An 18488-nucleotide genomic window follows, 5' to 3' on the forward strand; every position below is an offset into this window, starting at 1 on the left:
CATCTTACAGGAGAATATGATTGTACCTCCCTTGTGAAGGTTAAAGGACTTAATATTACTGTATACAGTGCTTAGATTAATGCCTGCAACATAATAGACACTGTACATATTTGTTAATAAGATCTGCCCTTAGTTCTTTCTTTCAGGTCTGTAGACAGACTTTCAGGGTGAGACCCATGTGCTTCCTGGCTTCCAGGGGATTAGGACCTAAGAAATGCATCCCAGGGGTAACCATGGAATGTGCTGGTATCAGTTGTTGTATAGGGTCAGCTAGAAATCTCTTTCTTCCATTAAACCACATCTTCTGGGTGGCTCAGCGGTTTAGTGCCTGCCTTTGGCCCAGGGCATGATCCTGGAGACCCGGGATTGAGTCCCACATCAGGCTCCCTGCATGGAACCTGCTTCTCCCTCCGCCTGTGTCTCTTTTTCTCTCTCTTCTCTCATGAATAAATAAATGAAACCTAAAAAAATAAATAAATAAACCACATCTTCTTGGAATGGTTGCCCTAATGACTTACTTCCTGTTCCTTGTGCCTTGTCACTCATTCTCAAGACTGTCACTCTGCCTACCTGTTGCTCCAGTAGGTAGAAAGTATACGGTAGTGGAACAAGCGTGGGTTTAGGAGTCAGACTTGTTTCAACTGCTCAGCTGTGTGTAGATAATTTAACCTCTCTGAGCCCAGTTGATTTAACTTGAACGCAGTAAATTAATGCTGAGTTTGAGAAATCCTAGAATAAAGTAGTTGAAGCCTGAGTTCAGTGACTGATGCATAGTTAGTGGATCAGAGAAACTTGAGCAGATAGAAGCTATGAAGGTCAGAAAGGCATAGAACAGTGGTTGAGTGTGGACTCCTGAACCTGACCTCCTGGGCTCAAATCTTCAAATTTCCTCTGTGTTTATGTTGCATTTGGGTCTAGAAAACTATGTGCCCAAAATCATTCTCCACAACTGGGGCATGCCAATGTGTTCTCCTTTGACCATCAGTCCTGGACCTCAGAACATTTTATCAGGCTCTTCTTTCTAACAAATGAGGGTTGTCATCCTCCTTTAGATTTGATAACTGGGGCTCTAAGTTGTGAAGAACTTTGGCCAAGCAGGTGCAGCTGATACATTCTGCTACAAAGTCTACCCAACAAAGTGGCCTATCCTCAGAAAAGTATGAAGTGAATGAATGCTTGTATATTGGGGTTCACACTCCTGTGTCAAGTTTTTTTTTAATACAAGGTATATGTTGAGGTATATGTCTCAAGGTATATGAGAGAACAATATCAGAATTTGGAGATCACTGGGAGCCAAGAGGAGGAATGATAGTCCATTCAAGGTTTATAATTAATAATTTCAACCAATTTCCTTTAAGTTCCAGGCCCTAGGTAACCCTGGGTTCCAATTCCTCTCTACCTCTTTCTAACTATGTGATATTGGACACATTTCTTAAACTTGTCTATATTTCCCTTGTCTGTAAATGAACTCCATTAGTAATAATAACTACCTCATAAGGTTGTGATGAGGACCTAATTTGTTTGCCTTTGTCAAAATTCCTAACCCAATGCCTTGAACTCAATAGAAACTCAATAAATGCTATGTCCTTTCAAATGACCACATGTGCAGAAATATCTATTGACAACAGGAGATGATGAACATCCTTGTTTAATTCCATCCCAGATTCTCCTCCTTGCCCCAGGCACATAAGCACAGCATACTAATATGACCCATAGCAGTTTTAAGTTTTTGCTTGGTTTGGTTGGGGATGGGGATGGGGCCAGGGAGGAGCCAATTTACCAGTGAGAGTCTTATGCAGACATCCCTGCATGGTAAAACATTTCCAAGTTCAGTTACCAGCTGAGCAGTGAGGGCAGCTGTGTTTAGACAAGTCTTATTTTGAACATACTCCCTGCCTTCTACTGTCTGTTCCCTTCTCAACTGTTTTCCCCATGACCTGACTCCTCTTCCCAGAAATGAGTCCTATAAAATGGCCTTTGAGAGTCAGGCAAACCTGAATTTTGAATATTGTCCCTTGCACCTACTGTCACATCTCACTGACTCTAAGATGACTTTGGTTATAAAACACACCATTTTTTAATGCATCACCAAGAATAAAAGAAAGCTATGACATGCCATCAATTATAGAACATGTAACTACCTCAGGTTTCATTAAATGTGAAAGAATGTGCTTTTTAGAGTCATTTTCCCTTTCTAAAGAACAAGGTCCTAACATTTAGTAAGCACCAGCCATCTACAAGCCCCTTAAGTCATATGCAATTTCAAATTTCATCTTCATCTTCATAATGTGAAAATTAATACAGGGAAACCTCACTAAAGTAGAGTGGGAAGCTAGAAGAGGGAGCCATACCACTCAATGTCAATTACAGGAAGAATTATCAATTATGGACTCTAACAGAACAATTCTCAATACGAAAGAATAATCAATTGCAAGCCCCAACAGGTAAAGAAATATGTCTCCTACTAGAAATTGACTACCCCTGCAAGTTAGCCAATGAGAAACCCTCATAACCTTGAACTCCAGCTTTTCTCCAAGGTACTTTGCTTAAAATAACCCCTCCCAACTTCCTCCTTCTTCTCCATAAAATAATGCTTTCTTTCCTTTGTTTGTTGGACTTGTCTATGGTTTTGCTATAGTTTCTATGCCCCAAATTGCAATTTCCTGCTATTCCCAAATAAACCATTTTTGCTGGTAAAATAACTTATTTTTATGGTTAACAATAGCAACCCTGTGAGATGGGTATTATCATCACTTATCTCTACTTTAAAGAATAAGAAATTAAGGCTCATAAAAGTTTGGATATTCCTATAGGCATATAATTTATGACTGACCAAGCTTGGAGTTCTCAGATATGCTGTCTTCTCTGAGCTGCTTAGTAGTGAGTTTCATATCACTGAGGGTAATCGAATATAAGATGGATAACCACACGGTGGCAATGTTGAAGAGATGTAATCAACAGATGGCTGGCACAGTCCTCTATATACTTGTAAAGTACATGCATGAATCTCTATTTTACAAAGAGAGAAACAGAGTTTAAGTGACTAATGAAAGTAAATGGACAAATTGGGACTTGAACTCAGACCTGTTGAGCTCCAGAATCCTTCTTTCACTAAGATCAGTCTTGCTGGGAGGAGTGGAAGAGTTGAAGCAGACAATAATATGTAGACGAGTATATAAGCAGAGTTATTATAAACATAATTGTTAAGAGCTGTTAAATAACCTGGGTGATACCATTCAGAGGAAGTGGGTGGAGAGGTCTCTCTCAATGGAGTGATGAGGAAAGGACTCTCAGAAGAGAGGGAAACATTGAACCCTCACACTATTCCGGCTTGAGGATTAAATCTTGTAATGTATATGATGCAGACAGCATATTTGGCATCTAGGAAGTGCCCAATAACTGGTATCTATTATTAAGAAAAGTAAAATGCTTCCTCAAAGGTCATTGTGGAATCAAAGAAGCAGCATGCTTTGTCCCACCTCCAAAATCCAGATCCTTTGTCATGGAATAGGAGGGAGGAAGACAATTTGGGGAAGTGAGGAGCTTGGCAAATGGGCCTTGGCAGGCTCAGTGCTAGAGCATCGGCAGACAATGGTCTCATTTAGTGCTTGGCCACCCACTCCCCCACAGAGTGGAGAATGCCAAAGGGCTAAGAGTCATCTCTGCCTTCCAGGCAGTAGCTGGGTGACCTTGGGCAAGTCACGTCTTCTATCTAAGCATCTGTTTGCTCATCTGTAAAATGAAGGTTTGGGTCCTCAAAATGAAGTTCCCTTCCGGCTCTTTCTAATTCTAACCAATACCTCCTTCCTTCTGCAGACATGTTCCCACAGTGCCCTCTGTTGGTCATTCAGTAGAGAACAGGGACGGTACACCCTCGAGAAGACAGGTGCTCACTATTTAGAGCCTGGGGAAACCAGGCCTGCTAACTCCTTCCCTGTGGAGGATTTAAAAGATTTGGGGGGCATATAGGAATCAGTACACCAGGATAAGAGCCAGGAAGTCTGACTTCCTACAATCACAGAACCTTGGAAACCTAAAGGCTATTTATTGCAACAACAACGTTAGCTAACATTTGTTTGGTGCTAATCATTTACCAGGCATGGGCTAGATGCTGTGTGTAAAGTGGTGAGTATGACAGGCACAGGGCCTGCTTGAAAGAGGCAACATCTGCACTGAGGCCCAAAGGATGAGTGCTTGCCCATCTTTTAATTGGGCAAAGATTATGACAGCAAGAAAAAAGCATGTGCAAAGTCCCTGAAGGAGAATTCAAAGATCCAAAAGAAGTTCAGTCAATAGAGACTAGATACTGGAGGCCAAAGCATCTTGGAATATTAAAAACATGTCTGGTAAAAGTACAACCACCTTGGACAATCGTTTGTCAGTATCTGCTAAAGCTGAATATACATACTTCACAGAAATGGGTACTTGCACTCACTGAAAGGCATACACAAGAAAGCAGCATGCCTCACAATAGCTGAATACTGGAAAAACTCATCTACCCATCAGTAAGGGAAAGGATCAATAAATTAGGTCATATTCTTCCAATAGACTAATGTCAGCAGTTAGAATCATCAAACTGTAATTAAACACAACGACATGGGTCAAGTTCACAAAGATAATATTGAACATAAGAAACAGGCTCAAAAATTGATATCATATGAATCCTTTTATGTAAAATTAAAAAAAAGACAAAACTACTCCATGGTGCTCGTAGCTGGGATAGTGGTTGCCTTTGGGAGGTTTTGTAACTGGAGGGGCAAGAAGCAGGCTCCTTGGGGAGTGGGTACTGCTCTATTTCTCAAACTGGGCACTGGTTGCATGTGTTCATTTTGTTAAAATTCATTAAGTTGTGTACATGAGATATGTGCATGATGCATGTATTATGCACCAATAAAATATAGTAAAAGCACTATGTGGCTACAAAGTGACATTGCCTTTTTCATCACAATCACATCACTGTCACCATCAGCAGGAGCAGCACAGCCATGAATATTTTGAGGACAAGGCCCTAAGTGCTACTCTTCCACCTGAGAAATTGCAACCAAAGGGGAACCCTTAACAAGGTAACCAGTTCCACTGAGGTCCCGAAGAGCGAAAAAAGACTGAAAATGTTCTGGCACACAAGGCGCTTCAGAAAATGCTTGAAGGAACAAGGGAGGGAGAGTTTGCCCCCAAGTCATCTCTTGAGTTCCTGGCTGCCTCTGTGCCTGGCATTTCAGAACTAGAGCGGTGCTCTCCTGGATTCTGAACAACTTGAGAGTTTTCAGCTAAATTTATCAATGGGAATCTGCCTTGAGACAGCCCCAGGCTGGATTAGAGAGGGCCATGCTGGGGCCAGAAGGTTTGACAATAGCAATGACAGAGTCATAGACCATTAAGTATAGTGAAGGGGATGTTATTATCTTAATTTACAGATGGCCTGAGGGAAGTTAAGTGGCATTCTTAAGCTCATACATCAGCAGAAGTCAGACTGAAATATGAATTTCTTGATTCCTGGTTCAGTGCCCTCTGGGTGCCAGTTTTCTCATGGACACAAAAGGGAGTAGGATTAGATCATCTGTAAATCTTCTCTAGATCTCCTAGGTTTTATGACTCTTTGAGTTCCTACTGAGGGTGAAAGGAGCTTGAGGATGTCTCAGGATGTCACAGGAAGAGTATTTTTTATAGTCCTTTAGCCTGGCCATAGTTAATTAGTGGTACACACACATATACACACACACAACATACATGCACACACATGTAAATACACATGCATAGGTCTTGCTATGATTCTGAGGTAGGTTTTTAGTTGTCAGAGCATTAGGCATCATGCAGGGAAGTTTGTGCCATAGAAAAAAAGAGCACGTATTTTAAATTTAAGCAAATCTGAGTTCCAGTCGCCAAGTCTATCACCTCCTCACTGTGCAACCTTGAGCAAGTTATGTAATGTTCCTTAATCACACCTTCTTCATCTGTAAAATGTGAAACTGGAAGTGCTGACTCATCTATATGCACTGAGTAAATGACAGGCATTTGCTGTCTATGTGATGTTGAAGAGTGTCTTAAACCCCTTTATGCCTCAGTTTTTTTCCTCCGTAAAGTGGGAACATCACCTATCTTGAAGAATTATTGTGGGGATTAAATTAGATAATAAATGGAAAGTGTTTGGTGCACTGGTTTGTACATATTAAGTGTTCATAAAGTATTCCATGTGCTGAGAGAGGGGATGGTCCCTCCCACGTGCTCCCAGGAGTCCTATTTCTGGCAAATACAAAGATTCTAAAAAATAGCCCCCTTTTGGTCACATCTAGGAGTTAAGAAGGGAGATAAAGAGGGGTTGCCTGGGTGGCTTAGTCGGTTAAACATTCAACTTGATTTCAGCCCAGGTCATGATCTCAGGGTCTTGAGATAGAGCCCTGCTTCAGAATCTCTCCCTCCGTCCCTCACCCTCCTCCCTTTCTAAAAAAAGGGGGGGGGGGCAAATAAAGAGATGTGAAAAGCAGCTTAATTCATTACAATGGGAAAAACAGTAGGTGATGATGATAATGATGATAATAATACTGCAGTTATCATCTGTATGATACTTCATGCATTGCAAAGTGACTTCACATACTTTATCGCTTTTATTTCTCTAGCAACCTACTACTCCCATCGTGAAATATAAGAAGTGAGAGTGTTTTCATGGGTAGTTTGGGGCCCAGAATCAAAGGGTTCTGATCTTTAAAACCGTAGCTCTTCTCAATGAATTTGGAGCCAGATTTAGGCACTGAATGAAATGTGTATGACCAGACCCATCCCTTTCCCTGCAAATCCAAATCACCATATAAAAATATTCTGTGGAACAAAAATATTTTGTGGAACAAAAATTCCTCTCTCAGAGAAAGGGTAAGAAGGAATCCACAACAAATGCTTTTGATGCTTGAAAGTCCTTCTCTGTGGCTTTCTAAGATTCGATTGCTGATTGGTTGTAAGGGGAGCAGATTTTGCCACCCCACAATATGCCTCTTTGGCATAAGGATTATTTTAAGCTAATTAAAAAAAGAAAAGACAAAAAATGTAGACAAAGAAGCAGCTCTAAAAACTGAGTAGAAGTTACCCTTTTTGTAAGACATTAACACTTATAAAGGAAATCTCCATTTGAATGGGTTTCTCTCTCTCTCTCTCTCTCTCTCTCTCTCTCTCTCTGTCAAAAAGAGAATGACTCTAAATCTACAGAAACTCTTATCAACAGAAATGGCAAATAGTTTAATCCCCAAAACAATCTTACTCTTGTTTACTGCACTTTTCTTGGTAACTTCCCTGACTCCTTACCTTAACATGTTATTTTGTCTTTAGCTCAAGGTGATATTTAAAGTGATGGTTTGGGGGTGTCTGAGTGACTTAGTCAGTTGAGCATCTGACTCTTGATTTCAGCTCAATTCGTGATCTCAGGTCATGAGATCTAGCCCTGCATTGGGGGTGGGGGGGTGGGGTCTGTGCTTGGTCAGCAGAGAATCTGCCTCTCTCTCTCTCTCTCTCTCCCATTCCCTCAACCTTCCCCACTACTCATACCCCACACATTTTCTCTCTCAAATAAATAAATAAATCTAAAAAAAAAAGTGATGGGCCATATAAGATAATTACTCAGTTTTCCTGGGTATCTCCCATATATATGGGAAATATACTTGTTATTAAAATTCTGTTTATCTTTCTCCTGTTAATCTTTTTTTTATTTTTTTAATTTTTTATGATAGTCACACACACACACACACACACACACACACACAGAGAGAGAGAGAGGCAGAGACATAGGCAGAGGGAGAAGCAGGCTCCATGCACCGGGAACCCGACGTGGGATTCGATCCCGGGTCTCCAGGATCGCGCCCTGGGCCAAAGGCAGGTGCCAAACCGCTGCGCCACCCAGGGTTCCCCTGTTAATCTTTTTTTTAATTGAAAATTGTCTCAGCTAAGAACCTAGAAGTATAGAGGGAAAATTATGTTTCTTCCCCTGCAACTGTGACATATATTAAGTTCTGGACTTAGTCTTGTGAAACTGAGTAAAGGACACCTCATTTTAAGTGGAGTCAACAGACTACAAGGGGGAGCTCTAATGTGCTACCATTGTCCTCAATTGTGACCCTAACAGGAAGAGATATATCTTTCATTCCTAGAGTATAAGAAGAAGCCTATACTTAAATACTCCATCAGGAGGAAGGAAGAATGTCTCCCTGGCCAGCAATAAGCTCAGCCAATGAGAAACCATCACCACCCTGAATTCTGACTTTCCTGTAATGTACTTCCTTTCAAAGCAGCCTCTCCTAATGTCCTCTTTTTCTTATTTCCTCTCCTTTCATTTCCCATCTTGCCTATGGTTTGCCATAACTTGCATGTCCCGAATTGCAATTCCTCTGCTATTCCCAAATCAGCCCATTTTGCTGGTAAATAACTAGCTGTTTTACTTTTAAGGTCAACAGTCTCCCAAGCTCTTGACAGGTTCTGTTTTGCTTTTTTGTTTTTTTCCCCTGCTGTTAAGTAGTGATTACTCTCTAGTTCTTTCAATTTACTCCCCACTAATAAACACTCCATCAGCTCCTCAATGAAAAAAAATAAGAAAAAGCACCCAAACTTTCAGTCAGTCACCCCCTGAAGCCAAGGAAGATGGGAACTAAAGGGGGGAAGGAAAGTAACCCTTTATAAAATCAGCTGACAATGGGATGGGGTGAGAGTCTGGGAGAAAGCCCAGAAATCTTCTCTCATGTTCTGATTTGATCCTTTCATCATAATTATCCAAGTGAGAAAGTCTCTTTCGTTTCTGAAATTAAGTGGTTCCTTTCTCTCCTGATAGATGAGAGTGTGATTATGCTGGAAGTAAAGAAATAAAGAAGAAAGGGTATAGCTTATGTCTTCATTTATTCAGCCAGTAATATTTGAATATGGCAAAGCCCTGACCTCAAAGAACTAACAGTCAAGGATGGGGGCTGGGAGGCAGATGTAAAAATAGATCATTTCAGATACAGATGATGCTTGTGATAATAAGGTTCTGTAGAGAAGTGGTCACAAAGAAAAGTGTGATCAGATCTAGGCCAGGGAGGAGGATCAGGATGGCTTCACAGGAGAAATGACCCTAGAAGCTGTTTAAGGGTGTCATTCCTGGGGGTTAGGGTCTTCCAGACAGCAAGCAGAGTACGTGCAAAGGCAGAGCAATGTGAAATAGGACCAGTTAGGGCATTGTGAGAAATTCAGGGCACCTGAAACATGAGGCATGAAAGGGATAATTAAGTATAAGATCTGAAGCCGAGGAGACAGTCAGGGCTCAGAGGGTGGAAGATTTTGTCTGCCCACTAGCAGGCCAACCTCATCTGATAGAAGGTAAAGAGCTGCTGGAGTGATGTAAAGGGAGAAGTGAGCTCGCTGTAAATGCTCAGCAGCTTCTGGGTAGAGAATGGATTGGGGGTGGTGGGACTGGAGAAAGCCCACCTGGGAAGCTATTATAATGGACATTAGCTTAGAGATGGTCAGGGTCAATGGGATTGAAGAAAAATAGATGGATGTAGTAGAGTTTTAGAAGGGAGAATCTAGTATGATGAGGAAGGAAAGCAAAAGGGTGATGTCTAACCTTTTATAGGAGGAAGAGTTTGGAGAAGAAGAAGGGGTGAGGAAAGATTATGAAATGAGTTAGGTTGGGTAGAACTTATCCTGTAGGGTCCTCATTCCAAATTTTCTTTAGATGACGAGCTTTTAGGAATCTCCTTTCGCCCTGCCTTCTCATGCCCAACTGGTAACAGAACATCTTATAGGGTCTTTTATAGGATTGAGAATGGACATACTACTTCTCTTTTCTGGACCTCAGTTTCCATCTGGAAACTGAAGAGACTAAACTCTGTGAAACAGGTCTTTCCCTGTTCTCCCAAGGGAAGAGTGAAGTTTACCCTTCTCTGGATCTTGCAGCAATGTCTGTCTTGGTCTCACACTGTTTAGCTTTGGCTGCCTAGAATTTGTATGCTCCGGTTTCCCAAACAGACCTTAAGCTTCCGGAGAGTAAGGCTTTCCTACCCTCCTTGCATCCTCCACCTGCTGCTTCTAGGTGCTCCCCAAGAACAGAGATGCCGGTTTCCTTGAATGTGGGTCAGGTACTTTCTCACTGTCTCCATCATTTTCTAGTCCAGAACTCTCAGATGCTGGGTCCAGAGCCTGTTTTCACTCTGCCTCTGGTTTGGACTTCTTGTCCCAGGGCCCAGCTGGGCAGGACTAGGGGAAGGAGGAGAGGAAAGCTAATGGGAGAGGAGACATGACAAGAGTCTTGGCCTTGGGGGGTAGTGGGATCCAGGTCCTGTGTCTTGTAGGTATCTATGCATATGTTTATGTATCTGAGTGTGTGTGTGTGTGTGTGTGTGTGTGTATAGCATAGGATGTATTTTTTTCTGTACTAAGGTATGTGTCTGCATTTAAATGACCATACATAGGTTAGTGTGCATGTTGGCATCTGTACATCCATGAATGTCTATGACTATGTCTGTATGAGGGCTTCTTTATTGGCAAATGTGTGAATGTCCACACATATCACTGCATATGTATATGTTCCCAGGTGCCTGTATGCAAGTGGATGCATGTATGTATGGTGAAACATGTATGAAAATGAGCGCCTCTTGTGTGTAGGGGGTGCTTTGTGTATAAACAGAGGCAGGATATAGTGTCTATTAAAGCATATTCTCCAAATTCAGGATATCTAGGCCCAAGCCCTTAATTCAGCATTTAAAAGCTATAAGTCCTTGGGTGAGTAATTGCCCTCTTTACGCCTTGGTTACTCATCTCTAAACTGGGAACAAAAATAGTTCCTACCTCCAATATCCAAGGAGAGGGCAGATCGATGCAATGTCCATAATGTGCTTAAAATAATGCCTGGAACATAGGACATGCTAAAAACGTTAGCTGTTACTAAGTCATTCATGGCAATAAATATGTAAGTGACTGGGCTTGAAAGCCCTGGTGAGGATCTCTGTGTATAGAAATGTGTCTTTGGGTACATACATGAGGTTAGTATGTGTGTATGAATCCTATGTCTGAGGGTCAGGGGGTATGCATGTTTGAGTGTGACCTGCCTGTGAGTGCCTCTGTGTGTGTTTGTGTTCCACGAGATTGTGAACCTCTAAGGGCAGGGACTGGACTGTGTTTCAGTCATTATTATACCTAGGCCCTTAGGTATAGGATGTAACAATTGCTCAGCCAGATTAGTGTTGACCAAATGAATGAGGTGGACTGGACATTCAGAGATTGTTATTCATTTAGCATGCCCAGCTGCGAAAAACAAAAAAGCTGTAACTAGCTAAGTAGATTATAGATATATAGGTAGATAGATGGAGAAAACAAGGCGGCAGGTAAGTAGAGTAGGAGAGTTTGTGATGGATAGATGATAGTTAGGTAGGTATATACCTACATACATAGATAGGCAGGGTTGGCTCTGGTTGAGTAGAATCCCATGTACTTTACACTGGAAGAGATATTAGATGTGATATATCCCAGGGAGTTCTAGAACTTTGCTCTTGGTAACCGAATGGGTTATCATTGGTTTCTCTGAAGGCCAGAGGATGAGGGAGTCACAGAGGGGAGAGCTAAGCCCCCTATCTGACATCAACAAGAATCTATTTACATTTAATGTCCATATATTGGGTATTCATGTAGAATTGTATTTAAAGAAAGGGCCCCACTGTAAATGTTAGAAAATCTTGTTCTAGTCCAGTTCCTTTATTCTATAGAAGGGAGAAGATAAGCCTCAAAGAAGGGAAATGTTAGGGCCCCTGACTTCTATTTCAGGTGCAATGTCAGTGTACCTTCTTCCTTAAAAATGTAGTACCTCTGAATCCTCTGACTTACTGGGATAAAAGAAGCAATTTCTCACAAGAAATTCTCTTCTTAAGACACCACTATTATAGTAGACTTTTGGGGTATCTGTCCAAGAAACACTGTCATGTGTTTAAAACCTGCCAATTCAGGTTGGCCCATTGGCTATGTTTGCATTAGATGAGACCACTCACCTGGCCTCAGATATTTGCACCAAGGGAAGCACTTTGACCCAAACAGGGAAATCACATTCCCTCTTGTACAATTTGGATGTAGGATACCAAGTGCTAGTTGGTCTCTGTGGTCCCTGAATTAGAAAGTGAGGTGAAGCTGCAATATCCATATTTAATTAAGACATGATGAGTGAAGAGGAAGAGCTAGTTTCAGAATAAAGAAGACACATCAAAATTAGCAGATATAAAGGCTGTGTGGTTTCAAGACGACCAACATATGAAAAGACAGACAAACCTTGGTTTCTGGTGGTTTTCCTCATATAGCCATGTTGTATCTTCTGTTCTTGGATTTGTTTTTTTTGCTCCTATATCCTTAGAATTAATTCTCCTTTTGCCTGATTTAATTGGAATGGGTTTCTATTTCTTGCAACCATGCTATCTCTGAACATGAGAGGACTTTGGAAAGTCATCTCCTTCTGGCAGATAAACAGGCTCCACTCCCCTGTGGCCTGGCCCTAATCTGATCATTTTCCCCAAGGCCAGCTTGGACAGGCCTGTGTATAGCTATGGGAAGGAGAAGCATTCTCTCTTTATGGCATGTTTGTGGAGTTTTTTTGTGAGGGCCCATCAGGGGTTTCCAGAAAGAGACTTCACTTATCCCCCAGGTGCTGCTGTTAGATCCCCATGGCAGGATCAACACAGCATTTTTTGCTGGGACTTTTTGCTTACTCCAAGCAAGCACACCACTCTATTCATGGCTAGAGGTGTGTTCCAGAGTGACAGTGTCTCTGCATCCAAATCAAGCAGTTCCTCCAGCAGGTTTTGGCCTAGTCCTAGGCATATCAAAGCATGTCTATGGTATGGAGGGGGACAGGGGAACAGTGGGAACCAGTCTTCCCTGGAGTAGTTTCCAAAAGTGGACCCTTTACAACTTATTCCCATGGTGACTATTGAGACCATGATGGAAATACATCAGAGGACACAAGTAAAAGCAAGGATCAGTCTGTTCAATTCATCAGGAGTAAGAGCAAGGGGTACCTGGGAAGGAAGCATGGGAGGTGCCTTTTTTACAAGCTCATCCCCCTCTCCTCCCCCACCCAGTGACACAGCCGCTCTTCCCTGGAATTACAGACATAACACATGCTATATTTCTGGTAAAGGTTGGAGCTACAGAGGCATGGAACAAGTCTGACCCCAGGATCCTGGTAATAAATGAAGAAGTCAGGCCAAGACAGGCCAACAGGGCCCCCATCATGAAAGAAAGAGGAATACAAAAGCACAGAGTGTGTTGAACAAGGCAAAGCTCTTCCCTTTCCCCAAACCTAGCCTGGCCCAGAGTCTATGAACACCAAGATGGTCTCCATGATTTGGAGAGAGAACTGGCATTGCCGATGGGTGACTGGAAGCCATCACCAAAGGGAAGAATGCAAGCTTCAAGGCCAGATGCCCAGCTGAGGTCTCAAAACAGCTCAGCCAGGAGGATAGGCAGGAGAAGCATGGGCCAGGCCACCAGGAACCCTGAAATGCAAGAAAGATGCCTGTCAAGTGTTGGGCTTTGGAACTCAGCAGTCAACGCTAGCTAGCCTCTCTATCCTCTGACTTACAAGGACAAGAAAAGTAATATACCCCTAATATCTGTGCTAGGTTACAGCCCCTAGGAAGTGACAAAGGGGTCATGTGGTAGAGGCAAAGCTATCTAACCATCAAACACTTTTTCATATTCCTTTGGGCACACTGGAAAGCAATTTTTCCCTAGCATCCTTTGCAGGTAGGTGAGATCATGTGATTGATCTGGCCAGTGGAATGTGGGTAAAAAAAATCACATATACCATTTCTAGACCTGGTCCTTAAAACCTCCTACATGATTTTCCATGATCTTTCATCCACCATCTAGGGACCAGATGCCAAGGATCCAGCAGAGGACTTTCTGGGGACAGTGGAATTGCCAGAAGTTACCAGAAGGTAAGAACCTGAGTTCCTAATGACTGCAAAGCAGAGAACTGTATCCCCCAGTGATTTAGTGGGAAATAAACTATTGTGTAAAAACACAGAAAGTCGAGGATTGTTTGTCACAGCAGCCAACATTACTTATGCTGACTAATACTAAAGAGGCAGAATGACACAGAGGTTAAAAAGAATCTGAGTCCTGATTTCTTAGTTTAGAATTCCAGTTCTAGGGGCCTCTGGGTGGCTCAGTTGGTTAAGTGTCTGCCTTCACCTCAGGTTATGATCCCGGGATCCTGGGATTGAGCCCAGTGTTTGGCTCCCTGCTCAGTGGGGAGTCTGCTTCTCCCTTTCCCTTTGCCCCTCCCCCTTGCTCATGCTGTCTCTCTGAAATAAATAACATATTTTAAAGAAAGGAAGAAAAGAATCCCAGCTCTACAACTAGTTGTGCAGGCCTAGAAAGTTACTGAGCCTCACTATGGCTGAGTTTATCTGTATGCAAAATTAAAATATCATAAATAGCTATTACCTCATGGGACTTTTGTAAGGCTTAAGTGAGTAAATTCATGTCAAGCACTTAGAACAGTGCCTGGCACATGGTAAACACAATATAAATGTTGGTTTTGAAAAATTAGACTCTAAGATCTGGGAGGTTTGGAATCATATTTCCTCTGAAAATGACCATATACTCAGTGATAGTAAAGGGTGGATTCTGAATGATAGTTGCCTTGTACCAGGGGGGTTTGGGAGAGGTATATATACCCCCCCACACCATACTACAAAATTATAACATCTCCCCCTCCCACAAATTTCAAAGAAACTTGCTAATGTCCTAGAAGGGAGTGAAGAATATCATAATTTTCTGAAATATTAGTGTATGACAATCAGTTTGTAATTATGAAACATAGGCTCCTTTTTCTCTTTGCATTCAAATATCACCTCCTCTGAACACTTTTCTTGCCACTGACCCATTCTGATATTTATTTTTACTTCCTATATTATTTTTATTAAGATTCTATTTATTTATTCATGAGACACACACACACACACACACACACACACAGGCAGAGACACAGGCAGAGGGAGAAGCAGGCTCCATGCAGGAAGCCCAACGTGGGACCCGATCCCAGGGCCTCCAGGATCACACCCTGGGCCAAAGACAGCTCTAAACCGCTAAGCCACCGGGGCTGCCCTTCTTCCTATCTTATTAATAGAACCAATGTTCTATTGGTTCAGGACATGGCCACCCAGAATAAAGATTACATTTCCCAGCTTCCTTTGTAGCCAGGTGTGACTAAGCACTGACCAATGAGATGTAAGTGGAAGTATAAGGTGTCATCTTCTAGGAATGTTCCTTAACACCCTGTAACTTCTTCCATATTCCTTCCAACCTGGTGACTAGATGTGAAGAATGGAGCTCTGGCTGCCATCTTGGATCATGAGGATGAAGAAGGTGGAGGAGAGAGCTTAAAAAAACTTGGATTCTTGACAACCTTGTGGTACCACCCCAGGACCCCTGGATTTCTTGCCTCTGGACTTCATTTATGTGTGAGTAAAATAAATGACTATCTGTTTTTAGACACAATTACTCATGCTGGTAACTTTCTATCACATCACACTCTTTTCTTTCTAAATTTTCTTGTTAGCTTTTTATTGCCTATTTCCCACACTATAACATAAACTCCATGAGGGCAGGCACCTGGCATATCCTGTTCACTATTATATCTTCAGCATCTAAAACAATGCCTAGCACACAGTAGGCACCCAATAAGTATTGTTAAATGACTGGCACCTGCACTAGACTATTAGCATCTCAAGAGCTAGACTTGGGACTGATTAATTTCAGGGTCCACAGTCACTAGCACAGGCTAAATCAATGTGCACTGACTTGAGGAAGAAGAGAGAGTTGGGAGGGAGGGCAGTGAGATAGATAGGAGAAAATGATATACCTGCAGTGCTGGGGGTTCCATCTGTGATGTCAACAGATGCAGAACCTGGGGGCAAGAGCAGAGGTGAAGGTTTCCTCAGTCATGTGCTCATGACTGGCGCTGTGGTCATAGCTGCTCCAAGTTCTCCCAGACCACCACAGTCATTGACCTGGCCACCCACACTGTTGAGGCATCTGTTACTTAGCAGTTTCCTCTCTAAGCACATTTCATGCGTTTGAAATTTAGTCCTTCCAGCAGATTTGTGAGGAAAGTATTTGTGTCCATTCGACAGATGAGAAGACTGAGGCTCAATTGACCAAGGCCAAGTTGACCTTGTTGTAGATAGCAAAGCTGGGATTTGAACCCTCATCTGTCTGATTCCAAATGAAAGTTCCTAACCTTCCAGTTACCCTGTGATACCATATGAAGCTCCAAGTTGAAGGCTTAGTAAAGAGGTAGGACAACTGAAGGCAGAGCCTTCTTTACAAGACAGCCTCAGTTTACTCACCTGGAAAATAGTTCTTACTAGGATGACTGGCTCACAACTAGGATGTTGTGAGCATTCCATGTGATGATGTATATAAATTTTTGTACTGTGCCAGCCACATGTGTTATTACTATTACTGTCGTTGTTGTTACTAACATTACTGCATCCCAGTTTCTTTAGGACAAAAAACAATTGCTTTAATTCCTCTGGGTTTTTTGACTCCTCCATTCCAGCAGGAACAAAAACCAGAAAGTAATGCTGGCCCATGGGTAGGATGGGTAAAAAATTGTGGGGCAGTTAGAAAGTTTCCTTTACATCATGCCCCAGAATATTATAACTAGATTTTGAAAAACATAATCATTCGCTAGAAAACAAAGTTGAGTTAGGACGTAGACTTCACCCAAAAGAGGCTGAGGTAAGGAGACCTGGCAGGAGGAGTAAGGGAAAGGACATATGCTGTGGAATCAACCTGAGCTGGGTTCAGTTCTAACTCCAGCTGCTCATGAGCTGAGTGATTTGGGGGTGAGCCACTTAATCTCTCTGAGCTTTAGTTTCTTGCCTGGAAAACAGACTCAGTCAGCAAAATGAAGTGAGCTGATGGATACTTAGAGCTTAGCCTAGTCTCCAGCACATAGGAGGCTCAGCAAAAATGGCAAATGCTATTATTATTACCCAAAGCACCTCATGGAAAGATAGATTCACTTGTAGGGGCTGCAGTGAGGAGGCAGAAAAGGCTCTAGGTTGTTACAATGGTGACCCCAGGCATCTGTGGTTAACTGTCAGCACTTGACCGGCTAGCTGGCCCTCTCACCAGAAGTTGGCCACTTACTTCTCCGAGTGATGGGTCCCAAATCTAGAACCCAAGCTGGGTTGATAGCCACTATTTCACTACGCTGTTGACTTCTCGAGCAAGACTGTGAAGACAGAGAAATCTCATTATATCAAAATTTAGAGTCACAGTTCCTATCCCAGCTGTCCCTGCAATGGGACAAGAATCTGGCCCAAGAATGGGATCCTACCCACCATGTGGCCTTGGCTCTGAGGCTGTGGTTTTCTCAATCTAGAGAATTCTCACTATAATGTCAAACAAACATGGGTTTCAATCTCATCTCCACCCTCTTCTAGCTGTCCGATTTGGAGCTAATGACTTAACCTCTCTATTACTATTAAACGGTAACTTCCTGTTAAAATGTGCATGTCTGCAATACCCAGGCACATAGTAAGCACTCAACAAATGCCCAGTACTGGCAGGCAGTACCAAACAGGGGTTAAGAACATAGATACTGGAGTTCCCTTTCAGCTCTGATGCTTTCTAGCTGTGCTGGCCCTGGGCAAAAGATCTCTCTGAAGCTCAGTTTCCTCATCTGTACAATGAGGTCATAAAAGAATCTACTTAAAGGGTTGTGAGAATTTAATTAGATAAAGAATATGAAAGTTTTAGTGCAATTCCTGACATGGAATAGCACTTAAAAAGTCAACTATTATGAAATCATACAAAATATATCCTATGCCAAGGAAACCTAGTGGGCAGGCTTCTTCATCTGATCTGCTTCCTGGGGACACAACAATTGCATACACACAGGGTTTTCGGAGGTTGAGTGTCCATCCATTCACCCTTCCCTCCTTCCTCCCCTTCCTTCGTTCTTTCCATCCGTCTCTAATTCCAGTGAATATATATGAAGAGCCTACCAGGTAACAGGCCCCAAGTGAAGCTCTGAATAGTTCACTCTAAAGAGATACTCACCGGCTGGCACTGTTCATTAAGGGAATCGCAGAGATGAATCTCACAATGCAGGAACACTAGGTCATAATTTCCAGCAAACATGAACATCTGAACTGAGAACCGGCTTTCTGAGGACACCCCATTCTCCTCCACATGGATGGTGGAATCATATTGATTTGGGCAGCTGGGAAGGTGACAGGGGCAAGGGTCTAACTTTGAGAACAGCTCAAGGGACCTGAGGCCCTTGGCTATATCTTTAATCTGTATCCAGTATAAAAACATTATCACAGAGAATTAAAGAGTTCCCCCAATTCCCTCCATCCTGACATAGACTTTTATTCCTCTGGGTTTCATTCAAGACATTTATTTATCAGCTCAGTGGTTTCAGTTTTGTGGGGGCACAGACTCTGAGGTGAAACTGACTGCTTCAAACTGAC

The 18488-nt window shown here is 42.4% G+C and overlaps 2 protein-coding genes across 2 annotated transcripts in view; one reads left to right on the top strand and one right to left on the bottom strand.

Annotated features, from left to right (window-relative positions):
* The window catches only part of ACSM5 (acyl-CoA synthetase medium chain family member 5), a 256139-nt gene that overhangs the window by 117983 nt on the left and 119668 nt on the right, over positions 1-18488 (top strand). The window contains exons 2-3 of the mRNA XM_055341015.1: positions 13864-13931; positions 15316-15461. The gene's annotated coding sequence lies outside the window, so the exon portion shown is untranslated. The remainder of the gene's footprint in view (positions 1-13863; positions 13932-15315; positions 15462-18488) is intronic.
* GP2 (glycoprotein 2) overlaps positions 13102-18488 on the bottom strand; it is a 14637-nt gene continuing 9250 nt past the window's right edge. Inside the window, exons 7-10 of the mRNA XM_055341018.1 lie at positions 18073-18235; positions 17158-17242; positions 15863-15907; positions 13102-13487 (exon numbers count right to left, since the gene is read on the bottom strand). Of these exons, the coding sequence (XP_055196993.1) occupies positions 13429-13487; positions 15863-15907; positions 17158-17242; positions 18073-18235 (352 nt within the window). The 3' untranslated portion in view covers positions 13102-13428. The remainder of the gene's footprint in view (positions 13488-15862; positions 15908-17157; positions 17243-18072; positions 18236-18488) is intronic.

This window comes from Nyctereutes procyonoides, unplaced genomic scaffold (genome assembly GCF_905146905.1).
Source record: "Nyctereutes procyonoides isolate TBG_1078 unplaced genomic scaffold, NYPRO_anot_genome, whole genome shotgun sequence".
NCBI classification, from domain to species: Eukaryota; Metazoa; Chordata; class Mammalia; order Carnivora; family Canidae; genus Nyctereutes; species Nyctereutes procyonoides.